At 31.0% G+C, this 23,809-nt stretch overlaps 4 protein-coding genes and 2 non-coding genes across 10 annotated transcripts; 4 read left to right on the top strand and 2 right to left on the bottom strand.

Annotated features, from left to right (window-relative positions):
* Positions 1 to 617: 617 nt before the first annotated feature.
* On the top strand, positions 618 to 731 carry LOC119371615 (small nucleolar RNA snoR126). Its single transcript, XR_005179255.1, has one exon. It is a non-coding gene; the product is annotated as a small nucleolar RNA snoR126 (small nucleolar RNA).
* An 88-nt stretch (positions 732 to 819) lies between these two features.
* On the top strand, positions 820 to 911 carry LOC119371614 (small nucleolar RNA snoR8a). Its single transcript, XR_005179254.1, has one exon. It is a non-coding gene; the product is annotated as a small nucleolar RNA snoR8a (small nucleolar RNA).
* A 767-nt stretch (positions 912 to 1,678) lies between these two features.
* Positions 1,679 to 8,442, bottom strand: LOC149497884 (uncharacterized). Its single transcript, XM_089719302.1, has 5 exons — positions 8,142 to 8,442; positions 7,935 to 7,957; positions 7,002 to 7,209; positions 6,753 to 6,890; positions 1,679 to 4,554 (listed from the first exon to the last, which is right to left on the bottom strand). The coding sequence occupies exons 1-5, from the start codon at positions 8,440 to 8,442 to the stop codon at positions 1,679 to 1,681; spliced, it is 3,546 nt and encodes a 1,181-aa protein (XP_089575428.1).
* Positions 8,443 to 9,863: 1,421 nt separating this feature from the next.
* On the bottom strand, positions 9,864 to 12,384 carry LOC105640001 (growth-regulating factor 2). Of its 2 annotated transcripts, none has more exons than XM_089718775.1 (3): positions 11,969 to 12,384; positions 11,415 to 11,621; positions 9,864 to 10,654 (listed from the first exon to the last, which is right to left on the bottom strand). In XM_089718775.1, the coding sequence occupies exons 1-3, from the start codon at positions 12,267 to 12,269 to the stop codon at positions 10,020 to 10,022; spliced, it is 1,143 nt and encodes a 380-aa protein (XP_089574901.1). In that variant the 5' UTR covers positions 12,270 to 12,384; the 3' UTR covers positions 9,864 to 10,019. The 2 variants fall into 2 exon arrangements, with proteins under 2 accessions (XP_089574901.1, XP_012079596.4); XM_012224206.4 differs by having other exon boundaries at positions 9,864 to 10,645.
* Positions 12,385 to 16,180: 3,796 nt separating this feature from the next.
* LOC105639874 (Thioredoxin superfamily protein) lies at positions 16,181 to 18,686 on the top strand. 3 transcript variants are annotated; one of them, XM_012224055.4, is made up of 8 exons: positions 16,182 to 16,582; positions 16,704 to 16,750; positions 16,850 to 16,964; positions 17,610 to 17,654; positions 17,739 to 17,798; positions 17,898 to 17,993; positions 18,324 to 18,462; positions 18,561 to 18,686. In XM_012224055.4, the coding sequence occupies exons 1-7, from the start codon at positions 16,283 to 16,285 to the stop codon at positions 18,441 to 18,443; spliced, it is 783 nt and encodes a 260-aa protein (XP_012079445.1). In that variant the 5' UTR covers positions 16,182 to 16,282; the 3' UTR covers positions 18,444 to 18,462; positions 18,561 to 18,686. The 3 variants fall into 3 exon arrangements, with proteins under 3 accessions (XP_012079446.1, XP_012079445.1, XP_012079444.1); XM_012224054.4 differs by having other exon boundaries at positions 16,183 to 16,582; positions 18,324 to 18,686; XM_012224056.4 differs by lacking the exon at positions 17,610 to 17,654 and having other exon boundaries at positions 16,181 to 16,582; positions 18,324 to 18,686.
* Positions 18,687 to 20,031: 1,345 nt separating this feature from the next.
* On the top strand, positions 20,032 to 23,296 carry LOC105639877 (RNA-binding protein 1). 2 transcript variants are annotated; one of them, XM_012224057.4, is made up of 4 exons: positions 20,032 to 20,398; positions 20,510 to 20,556; positions 20,997 to 21,235; positions 22,479 to 23,296. In XM_012224057.4, exons 3-4 carry the CDS (start codon positions 21,005 to 21,007, stop codon positions 23,037 to 23,039), a joined length of 792 nt encoding a protein of 263 aa, XP_012079447.1. In that variant the 5' UTR covers positions 20,032 to 20,398; positions 20,510 to 20,556; positions 20,997 to 21,004; the 3' UTR covers positions 23,040 to 23,296. The 2 variants fall into 2 exon arrangements, with proteins under 2 accessions (XP_012079447.1, XP_037497989.1); XM_037642061.2 differs by having other exon boundaries at positions 20,484 to 20,556.
* The last annotated feature ends 513 nt before the right edge of the window (positions 23,297 to 23,809 follow it).

Here is a 23,809-nt window from a genome sequence, read left to right as displayed (position 1 = left end):
AGTAGCTTAACGTCATTGTATATAGTATTCGATAACATAGCGTTTAAACTAACTTTTTAGAAGTTAATGTAGCATTTTGAGGTTAATTTCACTCATGATCCCTAGACTATAGACCCTATTAAATTGGCTCCTAAGTTTTAATTTGTCACACAAATATATATTAACTTTAATTTACATTTCAAAAAAATACATTATGCCTATAGTGTAACATTTAACAAGAAAAGTGGGAGAGAATATTTGTCAATTATAGAAGTTTTAAAGCTTTCAATGCAATTTTGATTTAACCAGAATATTTAACACATTAGGGCCAGGTTACTGGGCAAGTCTAATTTGTAATTGGGCTTTTGGCCCGCTGTATCCCGACTCTCCGAAGGGCCTAGAGGCCTAGATCCAGATATATATATATATGTTTCTCAAAAGGAAACGGAAGAGCCTTTTAGTATAATCTCCGAGCAGAGCATTAGGGTTCTTCATTGAAGATTTAACCAACAGAAAGAATCCGCCGCCTCTCTTTTATTTTTGTTTCATGTAATGTATTTTGATTCGCGTTTTCTTTCAATATTCGTTACTCATGATTATCGATAATTTGTTGTTTTGAGTTATAAATCGAAATGAGAGGGCTGTGATGACTGATTACATTTCTCGATACTGATCTAATTTTGCTTTTCATTAGGACCAACAAAGAAGCTGTTATTAGTTTTGATGACTGCGTTTGTGCGTGTCTGAGCCTTCTTCTCTCTTTTTTTTTTTTTTTTTGGTTTATTATTTGAGATTTTTGAGGTTTTGTTTATTGTGGTATTGAAGGTTCTAAGGATGTTTGGGGCTGCGATGATTATAAGAAATTCCTCGTACTGAATTTTGCCTAATTTCGGCATGACAGACTCTTTCTACACCCATAGAATCTGAGCTCCCCAATCTCCATTATTTTTTTTTTTTTTGCATTTTTATTTTTAATTTCTGTTCTAAATTTTTCTTTTTTTGCTAACTAGAGGTTCTCAAGAATTAAAAAAATTGTTTTAATAAATTTAAGGTATTAAAATTATAATCCAGTTTTCATTCTGTATCTGTGATTTCAGAAGTTTTGATTGTTTGAAATTGATTTTTTTTTTTTTTGTTCATACAGATTTCTGTAATGTATTATATTCCTCAAGATTTTCTTATAATTTCTTTTTTAAAATTTCACCCGAATTAGTTGAAGTTTCTTTGCTTTTAATTTTTCAAGTTTGATCACATAGTGGACTTTATCAAAGTTGCTTTCTTATACTTCCTCTTTTAAATTGACTATTTGCATGATTTTGATAAAATCAAAATAGGCATATTAAAACTTTAATTAATAAAAATTATTTTATCTTTTCTATCACTGATTTATTAAAATATTAATAAAAATTAATTTATTAAAATATTAATAAAAATTATTCATTTGATAATTATGAAAATTATCATAAAAAATAATTATTTAAATATATAAATTTAAAAATCTTATAAATATTTTACAACGTTTTAAAAAATATAAAGTAAAATAAATGGGGCCCACGTAGTATTAAACTTGGCACCAATAACATGCTATTTGAAAAAAAAAATCCAAATGATAAACTATGAGTTTAACACTTTATTTGATGTATAAATAATAAAATTTAATTTAATTATATTTTTTTTTTTGAAAAAGAAGGCAGAGCTTCTATATATTAATCTGATGATAATAATCAACAAGAGTATTGGGCATGGAAACCCAAACTTTGAAACGATCATAGCGAATAGAAGCACGGGCCAACAAATGAGCACCTCTATTCGACGATCTTCGCACCCAAGACACACTAATGTCCGGTCTAGTCAACAAAATAGCTTTACAATCCATAACAATAGACCCAAAATCAGAAAAATCACTAGAAGAAGAGTAAAGAGCTTGCACAAGACACAAGCAATCTGTAAACATTCTGCCTGGACCAGGGAAGGCATCAACAGCATAGAGCAAGCCTTGCCTCAAGGCTAGAGCCTCAGCTATAGCAGGGTCGTGTCCACCTTCATGAAAACCCGAAACTGCAAGTGAGAATGAGCCTTCACCGTCTTCAAAAAGACAGCCGAAACCCACAAAATCTGAGCTAGGAAAGATAGCGCCATCTGTAAAACCCAACCAATCAACCCCCTCAACCATTGGAGCACTTGTGGAAGCACGACCTACAGTTAGCGATGGGGAAGAAGCTGGAAATGATTGAGCCGCAACAAAAGAGTGAAGATAATCACTAGCAAGTCGGACAATCAGTGCAGGAGGAAGCCACTTGTTAGACCACAACATATCATTACGTGAAGCCCAAATTTTCCATGCAATAGTCGCAACAGTGGCAGCCTTATCTCTACCCAAGTTCAAATAAACTTGCTCAAAGAATTGATTAAAAGAAAGCATACCTGATGGCAGAATAAATCTGCTGATTCTCCAAACATCACGGGCACGAGGGCAAGCAAACAGAACATGATCACTGGTCTCATTATCAGGGCAGAAAAGACAAGCACTAGGAACCCCAATACCACGCTCCACAAGCTTACACCGGGTGGGAAGAATGTTTCGACAAGCTCGCCACATAAAATCCCTTATCTTAGGAGGCACATGCAGGTTCCAAATTCTGTTCCAAACAGAATCATTAGAGGGCAATTGATGATGCCTCAAAGAATTGAAAATTTCATAATAAGCTGTCTTCACAGTATAAATACCCTTTTTGTGGAAATGCCAAATAATTTTGTCTTCTCTATTCATAATACTCAAAGGAATTGAAAGAATGGCCCTCAAATCCCGAATGGAAAATAGATTCATAAGCTTATTCACATCCCAACGATTCTCTCCAGCCACAAACAAGTCACAAACACGCATGGCATTCGGAATAAAAAGCTGGCCATCATCTGGAAAGAAACCATCATCCTTAGGAATCCAAGGACTAGAGGTTACATGTATATTCTGACCATTACCAACACGCCAACGAGACCCCTGAATTAACACCTGCTTAGAGGACAATATACTCTTCCAGACAAAGCTTTGGCCTGGAATGGCACTAGCCGACAAAAAATCCCCCCTTGGGAAATATTTAGCTTTAAACACGCGATATAGAAGAGTATTAGTTTTGGTCAACAACCGCCACCCTTGTTTCCCTAGCAAAGCAACATTAAAACAATGAAGGTCCCTGAACCCCATACCACCACCTGACTTACTAACACACATACGGTCCCAAGATAACCAGTTTATGCCATGCCCATCAAACTTATTACCGTTCCACCAGAAACGGTTCATCATCACCTGCAAATCATTGCAAAGAGTAGTAGGTAGCTGAAACACATTCATGCAGTAATTAGGAATAGCCTGAGCAACTGCTTTGAGCATAACTTCACGCCCAGCTCGTGATAGAAACTTATTGTTCCAGCTAGATATCCGTTTCCACAACCTTTCTTTGAGAAAATTAAAAATTTGCCTCTTGCTCTGCATAACTAAAGATGGCAAACCCAAGTAACTACTTCCATTAAGTGGCGAAAAGACGCCCAAGGCAGCAGATATGTCATGCTTCAAGGTATCAGAAACACAAGGACTGAAGAGCAATCCAGACTTGCCAAAATTAACTGATTGACCCGAAGCAACTTCATAAGCTCCGAGAATATCCTTTACCCACCTTGCCTCATCCAAAGAAGCATCAAAGAACAGGAGAGAGTCGTCTGCAAAAAATAGATGAGAGATTCTTGGGCAATTAGCAGCAGCACGACACCCATGGATAAGGCCCCTACGCTCAGCATTTTGTAACAACAGTGATAGCCCCTCTGCCACAATCAAAAAAAGATAGGGAGAAATGGGGTCACCTTGACGGAGACCACGCCGAGGTAAAATCGGTCCCACTTCAGTCCCATTAACATTTACAGAATAAGTAACTTCAGCAAAACACATGTGCATCCAATTAACCCAACGATCAGAGAAACCCAAGGCCAAAAGCATCTTAGTTAAATAATTCCAACTAACACGATCGTAAGCTTTCGCCATATCAATTTTCAAAGCACACGATCCAATAGTACCCCTAGCCCTCCATTTCAAATTATGAATGGTCTCAAAAGCAATCAGAAAATTATCAGTAATCAGTCTGTCTTGGATAAAAGCCGATTGTGAATCAGAGATAATTTTCGGAAGAACCATTTTCAAACGATTAGCAAGAGCTTTGGCTAAAATTTTATACAACACGTTGCATAATGCAATCGGCCGGTAATCCTTAACAAATTCAGGGCTATCACACTTAGGAATTAGAACTAACAGAGTCTTAGTAAGAGAGGGCGGTAATGTACCTTGACTAAGCCAAAGGCGACAAGCGTTGCTAATATCAGGACCCAGGATACCCCAACTTTTTTGGAAAAAAACAGGGTTCAAACCATCAAGGCCAGGTGACTTATTAGGATCCATATCAAAAAGGGCGACACGAAATTCATCGTCCGAAAAAACACGCAGCAACTGCTCATTGTCCTCATTACTAATCCGAGGGTGCACCAAAGCCAAAATCTCATTTTCATCGGTACTGTTAAAAGCAAACAGGTCTGTAAAATACCCAAGCACTAAAGAATGAACATCCGAATCACTAGTTGTCCAAGTCCCATCAGGCAAACGCAATTTATCAATTTAATTATATTGAAATTTATAATATTAAAATAGAAAAATGAAATGAAAATTTTCATGTGCATAAGCTCACATCAGCTAAATGATATGACTAAATTACATGAGATATGTTAAGAAATGTTAGAATTTTCTCAAATTTATGGCCAAATACAAAATTCAATCTTATAACTTCAATGGTAATATTTCACTTTAACCAACCAAAAATCATGTAATGAAATTTGCGAATATATATACTCAAGTGGGCGTGGAAGCAATTTAATTTTAATTAGTTATATTAATTTTTTATTTAAATTTTAAATTTATGAATAAAATAATAAATTATATTATATACTACATAAGATATATATTACATATAGTAAAAATTTAGTTTTAATTGTTATACACTACATAAGCAATTTAATTCTATTTAAATTTAAGAATTTTAATTTTATTGGTTGAAAAAATAAAAGTAATTTAATTTTAATTAGTATATTAATTTTCTATTTAAATATAAATTCTATTAGATAAACTAATAAATTATATTATATATTAAATAAGGTATGTATTATACTGTTTTACTATATAAAGTACATATTAAATATGGTATATACTATATTATATTACTATACAAAGTACATATTAAAAATGGCAATAATATAATATATTTAATTATTTTCAAAAAATTTATTATTTTTAATAACCTTAATTTGATTGGTTATAATTATTTCGGATAACTTATTTTATAAAAAATAAATGCTAATTTATTACTATTTATTAAGAAATATATTATAAGATTTATTGTTTGATATAAAATAGAAAATAAAACTTGCTAGAAATATATATATATATATATATATATATATATATATATATATATATATATATATAAATAAAGTTATGACACTTTATATTAGCAAACCATATAATACATTAAAAGAATTTTTTCTTAAAAAAAATAAAATTTAATTTAATTATATGCTCATAGACTTTGGCAAAAAATAAAAAAAAAAAAAGCAAAATTATAAATGATGCTATAAAATAATGATTAAAATATTAATTATTGTAATATTGCATTTTATATTTTAATAATATAGACAATTATATTATATAAATATTAAGTCATTAAATTTAAATTGTTATGAGAAAAATTTATATTGATTGATAAGTAATTTTATTTTTATTAAAATTCGATAGTTAAATTATAATAATATTTTATTATTATAATTATATTATTTTCTTAATAAAATATTTAATTATGACATTTCTCGTTCCACTGTATTACCACTAAATTTGCTAGCAATTAATAAAGAACCTTTAAAGATCGGAAGAACTATGACCTGAACCCCTTTCATCGTCAGTTTGTGACACACAGTAATTATATATATATATATATATATATAAAATTTAATCTAGAATCATAAATTTTTCAAATAAAGCCAAATTATATTGAGTTAAACTAAAATGTAATTTAATTTAGCTCAAATTTTGAAATGGCCTAAAACATATCACATTTCTTAAATTAATTTGTTTGTTGGATGGAGTCAAAATCACACTTGACTGAGAGTGTGCCAAGGTAGATGGTGTTTTCACCTTTTTTTTTACCCTTTACACGGAAAGGACTAATGTTTATAAACACAATTTACCATTTACAATTACTTTTTTTTTTTAATTTAAGCAGTTAATTATTTTAAGTTATTTTGATAATATTCCTAATAAAATTTAAATTCACTTAAAATTATAAGTGAAAATTTTTATTAGTTATTTATTTTTACTATTAAATTAACCGTCCAATAGTTGAGTATCTCTCTTGTTAAGACGTGATTGTCTTCTCTTTTTAAATATTTTAAGTAAAACTATTAGTTTATGATCTTGCGACGGAATCACTTTATAAATGCAAATTTTATTAATTTATAATTGAAAGAAATCTAACAAAGCAGAAATTAAAATGTTCTGAAACACAAACTGATAAATGATCTACCCATGAGCAAAAATAACCAACTTCCTACTCAATTGATATCAGCAAGTCCTTACATTCTTAATTAAAAATGCAAAAAAGAGACAAACATCTTAAGAGGCAAAGAACTCTGAGCTTCTTCACCTTTTATTTTCTTTATCCAACTACCTCAGTTTCCAGCATTACCAGCAAAACTTGCATTCAGTACCTCTCCCAAAAGGCCACCAACTGCAGAATAACTTTGCTTTTGGGTTAACTCGTCCATTTTCTTGCCAAGCACAGAAGACGACATTAATTGTGAAAGAGAAGCTCTCTCCTGCAGTGCTGATGTGGCAATTGGGACTTACATGGAGAGCTGAGTCCAATGATCACACTTGAGCTGCTTATTGTTATTGTTATTGTTATTGTTATTATTATTATTATTATTAAGCCAACCATGATCATCATTAAAAAAGCTTAAGAAAGGGTTACAGTTTGCATAAATGGATGAATTATTAGCAGTTTCCTCATTCTTTGACTGTTGGAGCTGCGGCATTGCATGAATTGGCCTGCTAGAGATCACAGTTACAGGCATGATGGTGTTTGCATTGGTTGCTTGGGCAGCTGTTTGGCTTCCACAGGCTTTCTTGAACGATACCGGCCTCTGTTCATATGTTTTTCACGATACTTTTGGTCAGCAAACAGTATCCCTTGAGCATCGCCATTTCTTTCCATCTGTTCTACGGAACCGTTCAGGTTCAGAATCCCTGCTGGAGCTGCTACCGATATAATCTAGTCGGAGACTATCCATCCCACTGCAGAAACTTTCTAAAAACAAGTACTTAAGGTGTGTCACTCAGTTACGCACGTTATCCATGGTTACAGTGTAAAAATCTGCTGGCTATAAAACAGTTAATCATCCGATTACTCACGAAATTGATAAAATATCTTATAGTCGAGAGATTTTGTGTCTTAAACTTAAAAACGGATCCAGCCCACAGGATTAGAGAGGCCAGACCGTAACTTTAATTAATAAGAGGGTCAATTTTTTTTTTCATTTTTTTAATTTTAAAAGTTGAATTTTTTTTTTTTATATTGGGGGAACAGGACTTCTTTTGGCCCTTTGTACGCCGGTCTCTATTTAGACTCACATTCAACATAAATGAGACGGCTAAAGAAATCACACTGAATTGATAACTTAATTAAAATTTAATTATTTCATTTAAAATAATTATATTAGTACCCCAATTTTTATAATTTTCTTCAACTTGAAAAATAAAATCAAATTAAAAAATTGAAGACTGCATGCAAATGCTTAAAAAATTAAATATTCTAATTAATGAAGCTTTGTAAAATTAAATTCCACGTGTCAATTTTACCAAAACCTACCATGAAGACAAGTATGTCAGAATCTTTAAATAAATCCATTTTACAAAATCAAAATGAAACAAATTAAAATTATTTACCAATTTTGAGTAAAACAAGTCAATTTAATCTTCTAGCTAATAATAATTATTACATTTTGAACAAAAATTAAAACACATGAAATGCATATCTTTTTGAGAAATTGAATGTGTCTATTTTTTATATACATACCTGTACTTCTACTATAAGGAGCAGATCGATAGTAAGGCAAGGCAGTGTAGCTTTGGCCACTTCTCTCCATTAACCCATCATCTCTATTCCAAAATGGAGAAACTGATTCTGGTTTAAGTGAAGATGATGAACCATAAACCAGAGAACCAGTAGGTGTTAGCAATGGAGGAGCCCTAAGATGGTTCAATAGCATAGATTGGCGCTCTTGCTTAGCTAAAATAAATTTATAAACCTTTTGATTGGCCTCATAAATAGAAGAGACTTGGGAAGAAGCTTCATTACTATCCATATTAGGATCCATAATAGAGAAAATATATCTATTTAATAAGTCTGTTTAAAGCTCATGCAAGAGAAGTTGGGAGTTGAAATTGAAGGAGAAAGCAAAACAGAGTCTTTAAATCTTAGATGTGTTATGCAAATATTTTGTCATGGATTTTATAGAAGAAAGAAAAGTATAATTTTGGTCATCTTTAAAGGCAAGATTCAAGTTACCATAATCTCTTTCATAGGTAGATTTTCTTTTAAATTTTTAGGTTGTTTAAAATAAGTAACTTTAATATTTTTTTTACTAAAACTCTCCTTTTATCACACTTAAAAATTACAAATCACTATGAGAATTACATGTTGTAAGTAAAGAGCAAAATTGTAATATGATTTAAAGATCAAATTATAGAAGTTTTAAGGCTTTTAATGCGGTTTTGATTTAAACGCATTTGTCAAACAGTCAGTACCGACTGACCATTTTAATTTAATTTAAAATATTTATTTATATAAATATATAAAACTACATCCACACATCAAGAATGTGTTCGACAACATCTTTTTAAGTAGCTTGACAACACATTTTTAAGTAGCTTAACATCACTTTATATAGTGTTTGAACTAATTTTTAGAGGTTAAGATAGAATTTTAGACTTAATTTCACTCATGGTACCTAAACTATAAGCCCTATTATATTGGAGTTCCTAAGTTTTAACTTGTTACGCAAATATATATCAACTTTAATTGTCGTTTCAAAAAATACATATATCAGTTACGCTTATAGTGTAACATTTAACAAGGGAAGAGGGAGAATATTTGTCGATAGAGCTGTTGAACAGTATTTAAAAAAATAAAATTTATTGCTTTTGTTACAGTAGCGTAACCATGCATTTGTTACATTCAAAGTATACAAATGCCTTTGAAATGTAAACAAAACAGCATAAGGGTAAATATTTTTGAGGGAAAATCATTTCCGCAATTTTTTTTCCCCTCAACACGGTTTCTACAAAAGCCCATTATTTTGTTTGTTGGATGAATGGGTCAAAATTACATTTGACCAAGAGCGTATCAAGTTAGATGGTATTTTTACTTCTTCCCTTGACATAAAAATGATTAATGTTTGTAAACAGAATTTAGCATTTACAATTACCTATTTAAAATTTAAGCAGTTAATTTATTTGAAGTTATTTTATAATAGTATTAATAAAATTTAAAGTCGCTTAACATTATAAGTGAATATTATTATTTATTTATTTATTTTTACTATTAAATTATCATTCAATAATTGAGTGTTTATCTTATAATTGTAACGTGATTGCTTATCCCTTTAAATATTTCTAATAGAAATGTTAGTTTATGATCATACTCGATTGGAATCATTTATAAATGCAAATACTATTAATTTATAATTGAAAGAAATGCAGCAGCGCAAAAATTAAAATATTCTGAAACACAAACTAATAAACTAGCTCCAATGAGCAAAAATAACCAACTTCCTGCTCAATTGATATCAGCAAGTCCTTACATTCTTAATTAAAAATATAAAAAAGAGACAAACATCTCAAGGGGCAAACAACTCTAACCTTCTTCGCCTTTTATTTTCTTTATCCCACTACCTTACTTTCCACCATTACAAGCAAAACTTGCATTCAGTACCTCCCCTAAAGGGCCACCAACTGCAGAATAACTTTGCTTTTGGGTTAACTCGTCCATTTTCTTGCCAAGCACAGAAGACGACCTTAATGGTGAAAGAGAAGCTCTCTCCTGCATTGCTGATGTGGCAATTGGATTTGACATGGAAAGTTGAGTCCAATGATCAGACTTGAGCTGCTTATTATTATTATTGTTGTTGTTGTTGTTGTTATTATTATTATTAAGCCAGCCATGATCATCATTCCAAAAGCTTAAGAAAGGGTCACAGTTCCCATAAATGCCTGAATTATTAGCAGTTTCCTCATTCTTTGACTGTTGGAGCTGCGGAATTGCATGAATTGGCCTGCCAGAGATCACAGTTACAGGCATGATGTTGTTTGTGTTGGTGGCATGGGCAGCTGTTTGGGCTTCCACAGGCTTTCTTGAACGATAGCGGCCTCTGTTCATATGTTTTTCGCAGTATTTTTGGTCCGCAACAGTATCCCTTGAGCATCGCCATTTCTTTCCATCTGTTCTCCGACATCGTCCAGGTTCAGAATCCCTGCTGGTGCTGCTGCCCATGTAACCTAGTCGGAGACTACTCCATCCCACTGCAGACACTTTCAAAAAACAAAGACTTAAGGTATGTCACTCAGTTACGCTATCATGGTTATTTAGTAAACCTCTACCTTTTTAATTCAATTATAATTTTTTTAATTCAGTGGGAGGCTCTAACAGGTGGAAAAAAATATTATTGACCGCACAGCAGGTTAATCATCCATTTACACATCAAATTAATAAAAACTTCTATAGTCGGGAGATTTTGAGTCTTTGACTCAAAGGCAGATTCAACTCAAAGAATTAAGGAGGTTAGACCGTAATTTTGATTAACGAGAGGCCAAATAAATTTTTTTCAACCTTTTTAACACTAAAAATTGATTTTTTTTTTTTTTTTTTTTTATATATTGGGGGCAAGGACCTCCTCTGGTCCCCATGTGTGCCCGTCCTTTCTTAAACTCACACCTCCACATAGACGAGACGACCAAGCAAAGCATACCAGATTAACAACTTAATTATAATTTAATTATTCCATTTAAAATAATACTGCTACTTTATTAAACAGTCTAAATCATTAACTAAATATTGACACTTGGTTAATATATACTTGAGATTAGTGAATTTTTCAATTTATTAACTAAATAAAGTCCTATTACTTGGTTGGTTTTCTAATTTACGTGAAAAGTAAGAAGTCTCGAATTTGAGCTATGTCGACTACAAAATTTTTCACCAATTTGGTGATTTTACACACATAACTTAATTAGTCCAACAACATGACGAATAAGCCAAAAGATCAGAAAAAATAAAGAAGAAGAAGCTTACATGAATTGGAAGGGAAGAATCCAGCAGAAGGGGCAGACAGGCCATACGGATGGGGGCGGAGGTTACTCTTAAGAGGTATGAGCAAATTATCAGGAACAGGAACACTTGCAGAGATATACTTGTAGATCAATGCTTGTTGTTTTAATTCCATCCTCTGAGATGCAGTAAATGCTACTGTCACTCCATTCAAATTTTCCCTACCGTAATCTGCAAAATAACATATATATACAACACTTTGTAATTTTCTTTAACTTGAAAAAAGAAAATCAAATTCAAAAATTGAAGACTGCACGCAAATGCATAAAAAATTTAAAATTCTAATTAATGAAGCTATTCAAATCTATGTTCTATGTGTCAATTTTACCAAACCTGCCATGAAGACAAAATGTGTCAGAATCTTTTAACAAATCCATTTTACAAAATCAAAGATGAAACAAATTAAACTCATTTACCAATTTTGAGTGAAACAAGTCAATTTAATCTTCTAGCTAATACAACGCATGAAATGCAGATGTTTTTGAGAAATTGAATGTGTCTATTTTTGACATACGTACCTATACTTCTACTATAAGAAGCAGATCGATAGTAAGGGAAGGCAGTGTAGCTTTGGCCACTTCTCTCCATTAACCCATCATCTCCATTCCAAAATGGAGAAGCTGATTCTGGTTTAAGTGAAGATGATGAACCAGAAACCAGAGAACCAGTAGGTGTTAACAATGGAGGAGCCCTGAGATGGTTCAATAGCATGGATTGGCTCTCTTGCTTAGCTAAACTAAATATATGAACCGTTTGATTGGCCTCACAAATAGAAGAGACTTGTGAAGAAGCTTCATTGCTATCCATATTAGGATTCATAATAGAGAAAATATATCTATTTAACAAGTCTGTATAAAGCTCATGCAAGAGAAGTTGGGAGTTGAAATTGAGGGAGAAGACAAAACACAGTCTTTAAATCTTAGATGTGTTATGCAAATATTTTGTCTGGATTTTATAGAAGAAAGAAAAGTATAATTTTGGTCATCTTTAAAGGCAAGATTCAAGTTACCATAATCTCCTTCGTTGGTAGACTTTCTTTCAATTTTTTAGGTTGTTTAAAATAAGTAACTTTAATATCTTTTTACTAAACTCTCCTTTTATCACACTTAAAAATTACAAAGCCCTCATACCATTACATGTGGGAAGTAAAGAGCAAATTTGTAATATGATTTAAAAATCAAATTATAGAAGTTTGAAGGCATTAATGCGATTTCGATTTAAATAGTTTGTTGTACAATCAATACCGGCTTACCATTTTAATTTAATTTAAAATAGTTATTTATATAAGTATATAATATTACACCCATACATAAAAGTTATATTCGGCAACAACTTTTTAAATAACTTAACGTCATTTTGCATGGTATTCGGTAACATAGCGTTTGAATTAGTTTTTAGAAGTTAATGTAACATTTTATAAATAAGTTAACTCATATAATGTTTAGTTTTTAATGTTTTATGAAAAACTACTAAAACAACTAACAACTAAAATACTACTAAAACAACTAATAGCTATCAAAACAACTAATTTTGTCGAACAAACCCAAGTTAATAATTAATTGTCATTTAGAAGAACTAAATATCATAAATTGCATATAAATTTTATTAAGTAACATATTGGTCATTTTACATTAAGTTATATATTAAATTTTACATTACATGAGGTTATTTGAGTAAATTCAGCTGTATTAAGTTGATTTAGAAATATATATATTTAGATTTGAAATAGGCCATTTGTCCTCTAATGTAACAGCAGCATCCGTTGGGGTTTACATTGGGTTGAAAATTACGAAAGAACCAAAGCTAGCAGTTTCATTTTTATCTGTCCCTATTAGAGAATTATGCCATTTGCAACAAAATAAATTTTAAGTATTTGGCAATAAAATCTATATCCATTATTGCTCCTTATCCTCACACTTTTTTCCCAATTCCTTTCGTGGGAAGCTCTTGCAACTTTTCTCATTTACATACATTTAATTTTGAGATTTTCTGATCAATTTTTTTTATATTTTACATTGAAAATATTTTATCGATTTTTTTAACTAATTAGATTTTGAACTTATAAATTCATAATATTCTTAAAATAAATTTATATTTATATTTATATATTTTTATTATTAAAAAATTAACACTCATATAGAAATCCAATAAAATTGACCATTGAAATTTATCAGTTGATACTTGATACGAAGTCGTTCTGACGTGTAAAGAGGATATGTTTTTAATAGGTTGCCAACCTTGCATCTAAGGTTCAGATTTGAAAAGGTCAATACACTGAATCTTAACCATTGTTTTTTTTTATTTATTTATTTTTTTTCACAATACTTTTTATTTACAGGTGGTGTCCATGCAATCACAAATGTACAACTTTATTTGTTAACTTAAGGCCAAAATTATTTATTTTTTGGATAAGCTCCAACCTAGCTTTTCCATTAATTAAATGCCAAATGCAACTAAAATTATTCAGATATTCAATAAAATCAAAATCAAGAACTAGGCCATAGTTAATTCCAAATGGATTAATTATTTTTTTTTTCCAAAATAAACATATATAGCATTAGAAATCCATCACCATTAATTTGTTGGTCACATCAGATCACCATATAATTATTCGTTATGATTTTGAAATGAACCAATGGTGAATGATTAGAATCACAAATCATGTATTATATATCACATGCTATAAAATTATGATTTATTAGCTTATAAAATATTTCTATTGAAAAATAAAAATAACTTGTCAGTTTGGAATTTTCCAAAAATCAAGTAAAAACGTACAAAAGAATAATTCCAATAAAAGCCTATTAATTCTCAAGTACTAGAGATCGAGTGATGTTTTTTTATATTTAATCTTCGTTGTACTTTAGTACTTAACTCTTTTCCCCTTTTTCCGACAAAATGTAGTGTGGTGGCAATTCTCAAATACTCTTATTGTAATATTTCTTTCTATTTTATTACAAATTGTTTTAACTTGTTTTGTGTAATGTAGATTGCAATTGAAGTAAAAAAAAAAAATAAAAATAAAAAGTAGAATTTAATGTTAAAAGAAAAATACAAATAGAAGTTAACTATGCTCTAACATTTAAATTAAAATTGCTATTTTGTAAAATTTAATTAATTAACTATTTCTATTTCGTGCTTTATTTTGTAGTTTGGATTTATTTTGCAAATTAGTTTATTTAGATTAGGCACATGTTCAATAGAATCAAAATATCAAGAATTAAGCTAGTTTCAAATTCATTAATTATTTTTCTTCTCCAAAGAAAAATTCATTAATTATTTTCTCTTTTTTTCAAAATAAAATACCATTAACAAGGGCATATATGAAAAAAAAAATCCAAAATCAATATGAAAAAAAAATATATTACAAAAAAAGTGTTTAATAAATGATGTCAATGTTTCTTTTGAAAAAGAAATATCAATGTTTTAGATATTGGAAAGGAATTCAGTCTCATAATAATTAGAAGGTTGCAGAGCTATAATTCGAAAAATTACATAAAAATAGTATTTTTGAATTATCTTGCATTTTTCGTTTCAATTTCTAGTAATTTTTCCACATTCTTATCTGTCATATCAAATTGACATATAATTGTTTTGATTTTGAATAAATTAATTGTGAATTATTAAGACAACAAATTTTGTATTGTATGTCATGTTATAGCCTGCCTAATTATGACTTGCTATTATGTAAAATTATATATGATATATTACCTTATGTAAAACTATGATATCTTACCTTATAAAATATTTCGACGAGTTTACATTTACTAAACTAAAGGTATATATAGTATTAACTACTAGTCTAATTTGAGAAATTTTTAGACATTGAAAGTGAATCGATAATCATAATTTTTAGAAACAATTATGGAAGTAAAATTGAAAAAATTTCAATTACATGCACATTTTTATGAATGATGTTTAATCACTTTGGACTTGCTTAATTTAACTATTATACCAGCTAATAATGGTTGTTAATATGTTATATAAATAAAATAACATTAATTAAATTTTAAATAAACTATAAATAAAATGATATTAGTAATTATTTTTCTAAGGTCAATGAAGTATAATATAATATAAATACAAATGATTTATAGGGTGAAAAAAAAAATTCCACAAGGTAGCTAATGTGATCAACAACTGATTAGAATTCAGTTGCTGATTAAAATTTTTATGAAATACTTATAATCTAGGTATTAGGCGAAATGAACTACCAACTCTATAAATCAATTGAACAAAATGCCACATTTTATCTCTTTATATTTCAATAATTAATTGTCTATGTTCTTAATTAAAGTATGGGGCTTTCTCCTATAAACTAAAATGATTTTTTTTTTTTTGGTACTTATACCATTTGAATATCCTCTTAATTATTTTTTTTTCCCTTAAAAATGTGTACTTTTTCAAATTATTTTCAAACCAGCAATTGAATCAAATTGAGCTCAACCACTTTGGTTTAGTTTATTTTTATAAACCACTATTAATTTAGTTTATACCATTCTTTAATCCAAATCAAACCAAACCGTTAACACCACTGGCAATACGTTTCCTACCCCTAGCGACAACCAGACAACGTATGGCAGGAAGACCACTAGCTAGACAACCTATCGTTCAAAGACCGCCACTGGAGTCGTGGTTGAGAGAAACGACAGTCATTGTGAATGATATTACAAAAACGAAACGTGTCGTTTATGAACCCGCGAGTCAAAATGCGAATATTTCCTCCAGGAATTACTCCCGCCACACAATTATCACGCACGTCACTGAGTAATAGAAGAAGGAACAAGAAAGAAGCTGAGAGACTGAAAGCTAATTTGAAGAAGTAAGACAGCATGGCCATCGTGGCCGTGATATCCACAAAACCTCTGCGAGCTCTTTCGCCTTCTTCTTTTCCCTTTCTAAAAACTCCCAAATTCCCTTCCCAATATCCCTCTCACCCCACTGTTTACTCTCCAAAATCAACAAATGCTTCCACTCTCACTACCGCTTTTAATACCACCAAATCGCGTCTCGTATTGCGAGCTTCCGCTTCCGATTTTGGTTCATATATCGGAGAAAGCCTCGGTGATGTTACCATTTTCACCGCTGCCGGTGAGCCCGTCATGATCAAGGATCTGTGGGACCAAAACGAGGTAATATAAATTTTTATTATCGAACTGTTTATTCTTAACTAATAAACAAAATTCTTGAAATTATGGTAATTATTTGAACATAATAGTGATTTTTTTAAAATTAATTCTTGAAAATTTACAGGGGATAGCTGTTGTTGCGCTTTTGAGGCATTTTGGTTGCCCTTGCTGGTAAGTGAAATCTCCGTCTCTGCTTGTTTAAAGCTATAATCTGAATGTTGCTTTTGTGACTCAATCTTGAAAGTGTTATTTTGTTTGGTTTTGGCTAAGTTGGGAACTTGCTTCAGTATTGAAAGAATCAAAATCAAAATTTGAATCAGCTGGTGTCAAATTAATTGCAATTGGTGTTGGTGCGCCTAATAAAGCTCGCATTCTTGCAGACCGGGTATTCTTTATTTCTCTCTAATATACCATGAAAAAGTTTCATTTGGAGTGGTTTTGACGATTTAGAAGTTGTTTGGCAGCATCATTTGATGTTTTGATTGGGAAAAGCAGTTGGAGAGTGTTGTTTAGCTATTAATTTGAGTTTATGAAAAACGGTTGGGAGTGTTGTTTAGTTGTTAATTTGCGTTTGTGGAAACATGTTTGTAAGATTCAAATATCCGGCTACTACCACAATCATGTTTTCCATTTAAATGGTTGCATTTTTAGCTGGTAGAAACTAGAAACAGTGTCTGAGTCAGGTTTGCAATCTGTACATTTCAATTATTCAGCTTATACCACAACAATGTCAATAGTTTCCACGGAAAACTGTTCTCAGTTCATTCTTAAATTTTAAGTTTGCATTTAGATTTATTTTCCATTTAGTTTGTTTTGCTTCCTAAACTGAAGTTGTCAACATTCTTTCTCAAGAATGGAGATTCTTCAATTTTCCTATCATCAATGTCCAAAAAATTATCATTTTCTTTTGTCTTGAGGCTAGGAGTGAAGAATATTCAGGCTGCAATTCTAGCAAAGAGATGAGCCTATTTTTTCTTTTACCTGTTATTCTTGTTTTCTCATTAGTTTTTCATGGATGATGTATTATCAGTTACCATTTCCAATGGATTGCCTTTATGCAGATCCTGATCGTAAGGTAATGTGCTCATGTTGTTATAACATTTATCATGTATCTCTATTAAATGATTGTGTACACTGAAGAGCACTCATGTTGGTTCAGGCCTATGATGTCTTGGGGTTATACTATGGCTTTGGACGTACATTCTTCAATCCAGCCAGTGTAAACATTTCTTTCCTTGATTTCTGGAACACATGTCTCCTTCTATTTCCCTTTTAGGTGCTTATTTGCACTTGGCATGCAACCACGTGTTTGGAACAGGCTAAGGTGTTCTCCAGATTTGATGCTCTTCAAAAAGCTGTCAAGAACTACACCATTGAAGCCACCCCTGATGATAGGAGTGGTGTACTGCAACAGGTCTACTTCATTCATGTTACTTTATAGAAATATTTATAAGCAATTCTTTAGAAAAATGAAATTTATTCAGATAAATTGCTAAAGAATGCATAATCTATAGTTCCTTTATCAGGCTTGTTGACAAGCCTATGTAGTCAAAGCATGAGTGTGGTTGAGTTTGTCTTAAATTGATAAATAAAGAAGTCTAAGCTTATTGGGTAAGGTTCATTTGTACTCAAGATGGCAAGCTGTTTACAAAGCAAAGGTTAAGCTTTTCATTAACAACTAAGTTCAATTTAAAGCTTTTTTACCCTGTTATTCTTGTATCAAGTTTTGCTTTATTTTTTATAGGGTGGAATGTTCGTCTTCAAAGGAAAGCAGTTACTATATGCCAGGAAAGATGAAGGTACTGGCGATCATGCTCCCTTGGATGATGTCTTTAATATCTGCTGCAAGGTTCCAATTGCATGAAGTTCTGGTTTGGTGGGAGGTAATCCTTAAAAATAGGGTTATTCGCTGGTTGCACTAAAAAATATGCAATTATGCGTCCATCTCAAACTGGTGAGACTTCTTTAGTTCTTTTGACAGGTAAATTATAGTCCAGGGCCCCAGTTAAACACAAGTCTAAACTATACTCTGTATAGAAGGATTGCGGTCTGTATATATGAAATACTAGCCTTTTACTTGGTGTTTATAATTTGTTGTGTAGTTCAATTTTTCTGTTTCCTACATTTATTTACTCGTAACATAAATCTCTTCATCTGATTTTCGGTCCGATTTGAATCTAAAATCTTCTAATAGATATTCCAAATTTCTATGAGTGTCTTTGAATACACATCATACTTACTGTATCTGACAGTTGCTTGTTTTTATATATTTCTATAGCAATTCGTGCTCTTAATTAATTGAATTTATAAATCTTTCTCCTGTATAGAAATACAAATTGGGCTCCAAGTTGGTTGATATTTAAGAAAAAAAAATTGAGTTCAACAAATTTTCCAAGTCAGTTACGTTTCTGTTTTTTTTTTTAAGTACACATCCCTTAAAAAAAAAAAAGAGAGAGAGAGAGAAAGAAAGGAAATCACCAAAATGTCATGAAAATTGAATAGGTTCCTTCACAGATAATACCGAACAGAGATGGGAAAGCAGCATCAATGCAAGGATTTTGTAATTGTAACTTCAACAAAAATTGCCGGTTTTGTTGAAAAAATTTTGGGTATTATTTTCTTGTGCAATAAATATTTTTGATTAGTTTGATCCTAATTAAAAACATCCTTAAATTTAATTTGAATGGGTAGTTCAGTGGCAAATGCTATTTAACTTGAATGGATAGTTTAGTGGTTGATTAGTTTGCGGAGTTGATTAACTGTGACTAAGGTCATGCGTTCAATCATTCACAACACAAATTTTTCTCTATTTGAACTAGTTTTTTGCCTTCCAAAAGCGAGTAGATATTAGTTAAGTTTGTAGACCATTAAAATAATATAGATGTACCTGGTCCAAGCAAGATATGATTTTTATATAACCAGTTTGTTTATTTTTAATTGATTTGAAAACTATGATAATTATTTTTACAATATAATATTTTGATTTAAAATAGGTTAGATATGTGTTAAATTTTTTTAAATTTTTATCTTGATACATTGATAAGCAGCTTACAGTTGGTGGGATATCTAAGAGATAAAATAAATCAATTATGATAAGGATGATTAATAACTATTAAAATAATTAATTTTATTATTAAAATTATAAAATTTAAGAGTTAATAAAATATCTTGTACAACTAACGGATAAATAAAAGCTGACACACGGAAAATTAACTGCTATTAAAATTATGAATTTTTACGGATGAAGCTTAAAAAATTAGCTAATTTTATCCGACAAATGCAAAAAATATATATGTATAAGAAATATATTTTTCTAAGAGTGATCATTGTAAAACGAAAAAAATGGCAATACTTTTGCTATTGACTGCACAAGTACGCAGCCTGCCGTTCGAAAGACCACACTACCCGCGACTAATAGAAACGACAACGTTATTACAAACAGAAACGTGTCACACAAATATCACACATAATTGAATAATGTAAGGGAGAAGAAAGAAGCGCAGAGAATGAAAGCTCTTTTGAAGAAGAAAGTAAAACAGCATGGCCATGACCATGACCATGGTATCCACAAAATCTCTGCGACCTCTTTCACCTCTCTGTTTTTCCTCTCTAAGATCTCCCAATTTCCCTCTCTCCCTACTGGACACTTCCCAAAATCAACAAATGCTTTCTCTCTCACTAACACCACATCACGTCTCCTAATGCGAGCCTCCGTTTCTGATTTCGGTTCAAATATCGGCGAAATCCTCGGTGATGTTACAATTTTCAGGGCCACTGGTGAACCTGTCATGAGTTAAGGATCTTTGGGACCAAAACCAGGTTTAATTTTTTTATTACCAATAGTCTATTTTTAATTAACAAACAGTTAGTTTTGGAAAGAACGATAATTATTTGAGCAAAATAGTTTTTTTTTTTTCTGAAAATTTGCAGGAAATGGCTATTGTTGCGCTTTAGAGGCACTTTGGATGCTTTTGTTGGTAAGTGGTTCTCCAATCTCCATAGCTGCTATGTAAATTACAGTCAAATATCACACAAGTCTAAAATAATACCAGCCTTAGCCATAGAGGGATTATGTTTGTATAGAGAAAAGGAATATGTATTTTTTTTTTTATTTATTTTGGTAAACTATAATCTGATTTAGATTGCAAGCCGCAATTATTATTCCAATGCCACATTGGTTTGGAGAATCCTAATTAAGCTCTAATTCCTAGTATCTCTCTGCATCTTAATAGTGTGGATATAAAAGTTAAAAAGGGGAAATTATAGTTCTCTTATAACTCTTTCAATTCACATTAAAAGATAGTACGCCTATTATTTCTTCTTTAATGCTTAATTACTTTGTTTTCGCCATTGAGAGAGTGTAGAAATAGAAAAATTGATATCTATTTGACTATCTAAACTAAAAATTTGTTCAAAGTTAGCATAATGGAGATGGTATCAAATAACAAGGCAAAATTATTTGTTGGAGGAGTGAAGAGAGTTAATGAAGAAATGTTAAGACGATATTTTGGCAAGTATGGCCAAGTAAAAGAGGTTCTGATTGTGCTGGATAAAATCACAGGCATTAGTAGAGGTTTCGGCTTTGTCACTTTTGAAGATCCTTCGGCAGCTGATAAAGCCCTTCAACACCGCGACCACTTCATCCGTGGCAAGAAGGTCAGTTTCTACCATATTTTCATAAAGTAGTTATCTTTGTTTAATTTTTCTTTTCTTTGTCAATGTTTGGTCTTCGCTTGTAATTGAGCTGAGAAAACAATTATATATAAAATTGAATATGTAGAAAGAAAAAAAAAAAAAAAAACAAATAAGAGATGCAGCCACAAAAAACAAAACCAAGCCACTGTGATCACAAAACCCATTGAAATTGAAAACCTTCTGGTGTGAAAATCAATAGGATTAATAGTAGAAGCTGGTTCCTGACTAGCAATATCTTGACTGTCACAACCATCCGAACCCAAATTAAGATATTCTGGCGAACCATTGCTCATATCACTGTAGCTTCTCTTGGGAGGAGTAAGGTCTGCCATTTTTGAGCTTGCAAGATGAAAATTTTCTTATATAAACAACAGTGAGGAGAGTAGGAGAGTTATAAAAATTAACTGTTTCTATTGTAAAGATAGAAGTACTAAAATCAAAAGAAAGACAATAAACGTGAAGAGCTGGAGAAGGGAAACAATAATGGAGTTGGTGGGAGTTTATCACACACAGACACTGTAAAAGTGTGCAGATCAATAACGATTGAAGTAAAACAAAGAGTAAATTTGAAATAGGGTTTATTGTTGTTAGATTATTGTTTTGTTTGATGTAGTTTTGTATGATTATTATAACAATTAGTTGGTTTTGATTTCTATTCATAAGAATTTCGATTTATACTTTGTAATAGCTGGATTTAATTTGGACCCGACTGCTGAAATTAAAATTGAGGAACCATTAAATTAAAGTTTGAAAATCAAAATCTGACTCAAGTTTTGGCATACTTCAATTGCAAAGGCTTATATTAGGTTTTAAGTTCGATTTTATTCGCTAAAATTTACATAATTTATAATCTCTATCCAATGAATTGCCTTCTCATCAACTTATAATGTAATTTATGGTATTTGATTATAATGATAATTATAATTGAGGGCTAACTAGTAATTCGTCTAATTAGAATAATTGTATTAAATCTTTTTATGATTAAAACATTGGGAGAAAAATTGTTTCATCTTCTATCTTGTGACGTGATTCGATTTGACTAAAAAAGAAGTGTGCTTCTTATTTATTTATTCTTTGTCTATGAATATAAGTCTATAGAATATTTAGGAGTAATTAGTAATGTTTTTTCTAACTTATATTTATTTATATTAAATACAATAATTAGCTCTGTAATGTCTTATGATTGTTGTGGCTTAATAAATAGGTGGATGTGAAACCAGCAATACCAAAGAGACGTTCTAAACAAGAACAAGATAATGACGAAGATTCTAATTCTACTGAATTTAGAACTAAGAAAATTTTTGTAGGAGGTTTGCCACCTAACATTACCAAGGAAGAGCTCAAGAATTTCTTTGACTCTTTCGGTACAATCACTGATGCGGTTGTGATTCACAACAAATTAACTGGCAAACCCAGAGGGTTTGGGTTCATTAGTTTTGACTCTGAGGAGACTGTTGATATAATATTGCAAGAAAGATACCGTCAATTCAATGGTTACGTTGTGGAGGTTAAAAAGGCTAAATCTACAGATATGATGGGCAAGAATGATAATTACATAAATAATATGGGTTTTTATGGCAGTTATCCTTCGTATTATCCTTATTACTGGGATACGTATAATGCTCTTCCTTATTTCTATCCTGGTGGATCTACTCCTTTTGCTGGTTGGGTATTCCCTCAAAATTATTTGGAGGGTGGAGATAACACAAGTGCACCTTCAAATCAAGTGCAATCTTTGATCTCTGCTGGTTGTTGGCAATTCTAATAATTAATTACTATGGCTCATATTTGATTTTTTTTTTTTTTTGTTGATTCATTATCCATTCTGGTTTTAAATACTGGTTTAGTTGTTAGCTGTATTTGGACTTTTTATTGTAATTTGTTGTGAGTTTTAGGTGTTTTTGTACTGGTGACAATGGGTTTAATGTTTTGACATCATCACCAATATGTTGGGATTTAACCCATTAGTACTTCAATAATTTTGTTTCCAATATCATTTCTTATATTATTGTTTTTTTATTAGATGAGTTAATCATCCAATTGTCTAATTAGAATTTTTGACGATTTGTCTGTTATATGTTTATGTACCACTCCCAACTGTTAATTAATTAAGGTCACAATTTTTTATTCATTAATTAAGTTTAAAAATCATTTGATAATTAATTAAGGTTAATTTTAGTTGAGATTTTCATTTTTTTTTTTTAAAAATAATAAGAAAGAAGGTTTCAACAAGTTAATTTTGGTTGGTTGGTTGTACCCGTCAATTCTTTCCAAGTCAAATACAAAATTTTTTTCTTTTTAGTACAAAATACAAATTCACCAAAACGCCATAAAGAAACGACTTTCTGGGCCTAATTCCTTGATCTATCTTGAAGACAAAGCAAAAGTAGAAAGCAGTAACAATTGTATCATCAATCCATCTGTCTATCCTATCCAGTTTTATTATCCAATTAGACCTTATAGGAGACATGAAATCAAAGCCTCATCCTGTAATCAATATGGGTTAAAAGGGTTCAGATTCTTCTCTGAATCCAA

Source organism: Jatropha curcas, chromosome 3 (genome assembly GCF_041381405.1).
Source record: "Jatropha curcas cultivar XTBG-Jc1 chromosome 3, XTBG_Jcur_1.0, whole genome shotgun sequence".
In the NCBI taxonomy this organism is placed as follows: domain Eukaryota; kingdom Viridiplantae; phylum Streptophyta; class Magnoliopsida; order Malpighiales; family Euphorbiaceae; genus Jatropha; species Jatropha curcas.
The sequence above is the reverse complement of the archived record's forward strand: the minus strand, read 5'-3'. Positions and strand labels throughout refer to the sequence as shown.

What these genes read in the sequence shown, in the direction of transcription:
- LOC149497884 (XM_089719302.1), bottom strand. Translation starts at nt 8,442, where the DNA reads ATGGATCCTAATATGGATAGTAATGAAGCTTCTTCCCAAGTCTCTTCT. An exon ending in CTGACATACTTGTCTTCATG is followed by an intron (nt 7,210 to 7,934) that starts GTAGGTTTTGGT and finishes ACATATGAACAG; the next exon opens with AGGCCGGTATCGTTCAAGAA. An exon ending in CTTTTTTAATGATGATCATG is followed by an intron (nt 6,891 to 7,001) that starts GTTGGCTTAATA and finishes TTGCCACATCAG; the next exon opens with CACTGCAGGAGAGAGCTTCT.
- LOC105640001 (XM_089718775.1), bottom strand. Translation starts at nt 12,269, where the DNA reads ATGAATCCTAATATGGATAGCAATGAAGCTTCTTCACAAGTCTCTTCT. An exon ending in TTCTTATAGTAGAAGTATAG is followed by an intron (nt 11,622 to 11,968) that starts GTACGTATGTCA and finishes GTTATTTTGCAG; the next exon opens with ATTACGGTAGGGAAAATTTG. An exon ending in ATTCTTCCCTTCCAATTCAT is followed by an intron (nt 10,655 to 11,414) that starts GTAAGCTTCTTC and finishes GTTTTTTGAAAG; the next exon opens with TGTCTGCAGTGGGATGGAGT.
- LOC105639874 (XM_012224055.4), top strand. Translation starts at nt 16,283, where the DNA reads ATGGCCATCGTGGCCGTGATATCCACAAAACCTCTGCGAGCTCTTTCG. An exon ending in ATCTGTGGGACCAAAACGAG is followed by an intron (nt 16,583 to 16,703) that starts GTAATATAAATT and finishes GAAAATTTACAG; the next exon opens with GGGATAGCTGTTGTTGCGCT. An exon ending in CATTTTGGTTGCCCTTGCTG is followed by an intron (nt 16,751 to 16,849) that starts GTAAGTGAAATC and finishes GTTTTGGCTAAG; the next exon opens with TTGGGAACTTGCTTCAGTAT.
- LOC105639877 (XM_012224057.4), top strand. Translation starts at nt 21,005, where the DNA reads ATGGAGATGGTATCAAATAACAAGGCAAAATTATTTGTTGGAGGAGTG. An exon ending in ACTTCATCCGTGGCAAGAAG is followed by an intron (nt 21,236 to 22,478) that starts GTCAGTTTCTAC and finishes CTTAATAAATAG; the next exon opens with GTGGATGTGAAACCAGCAAT.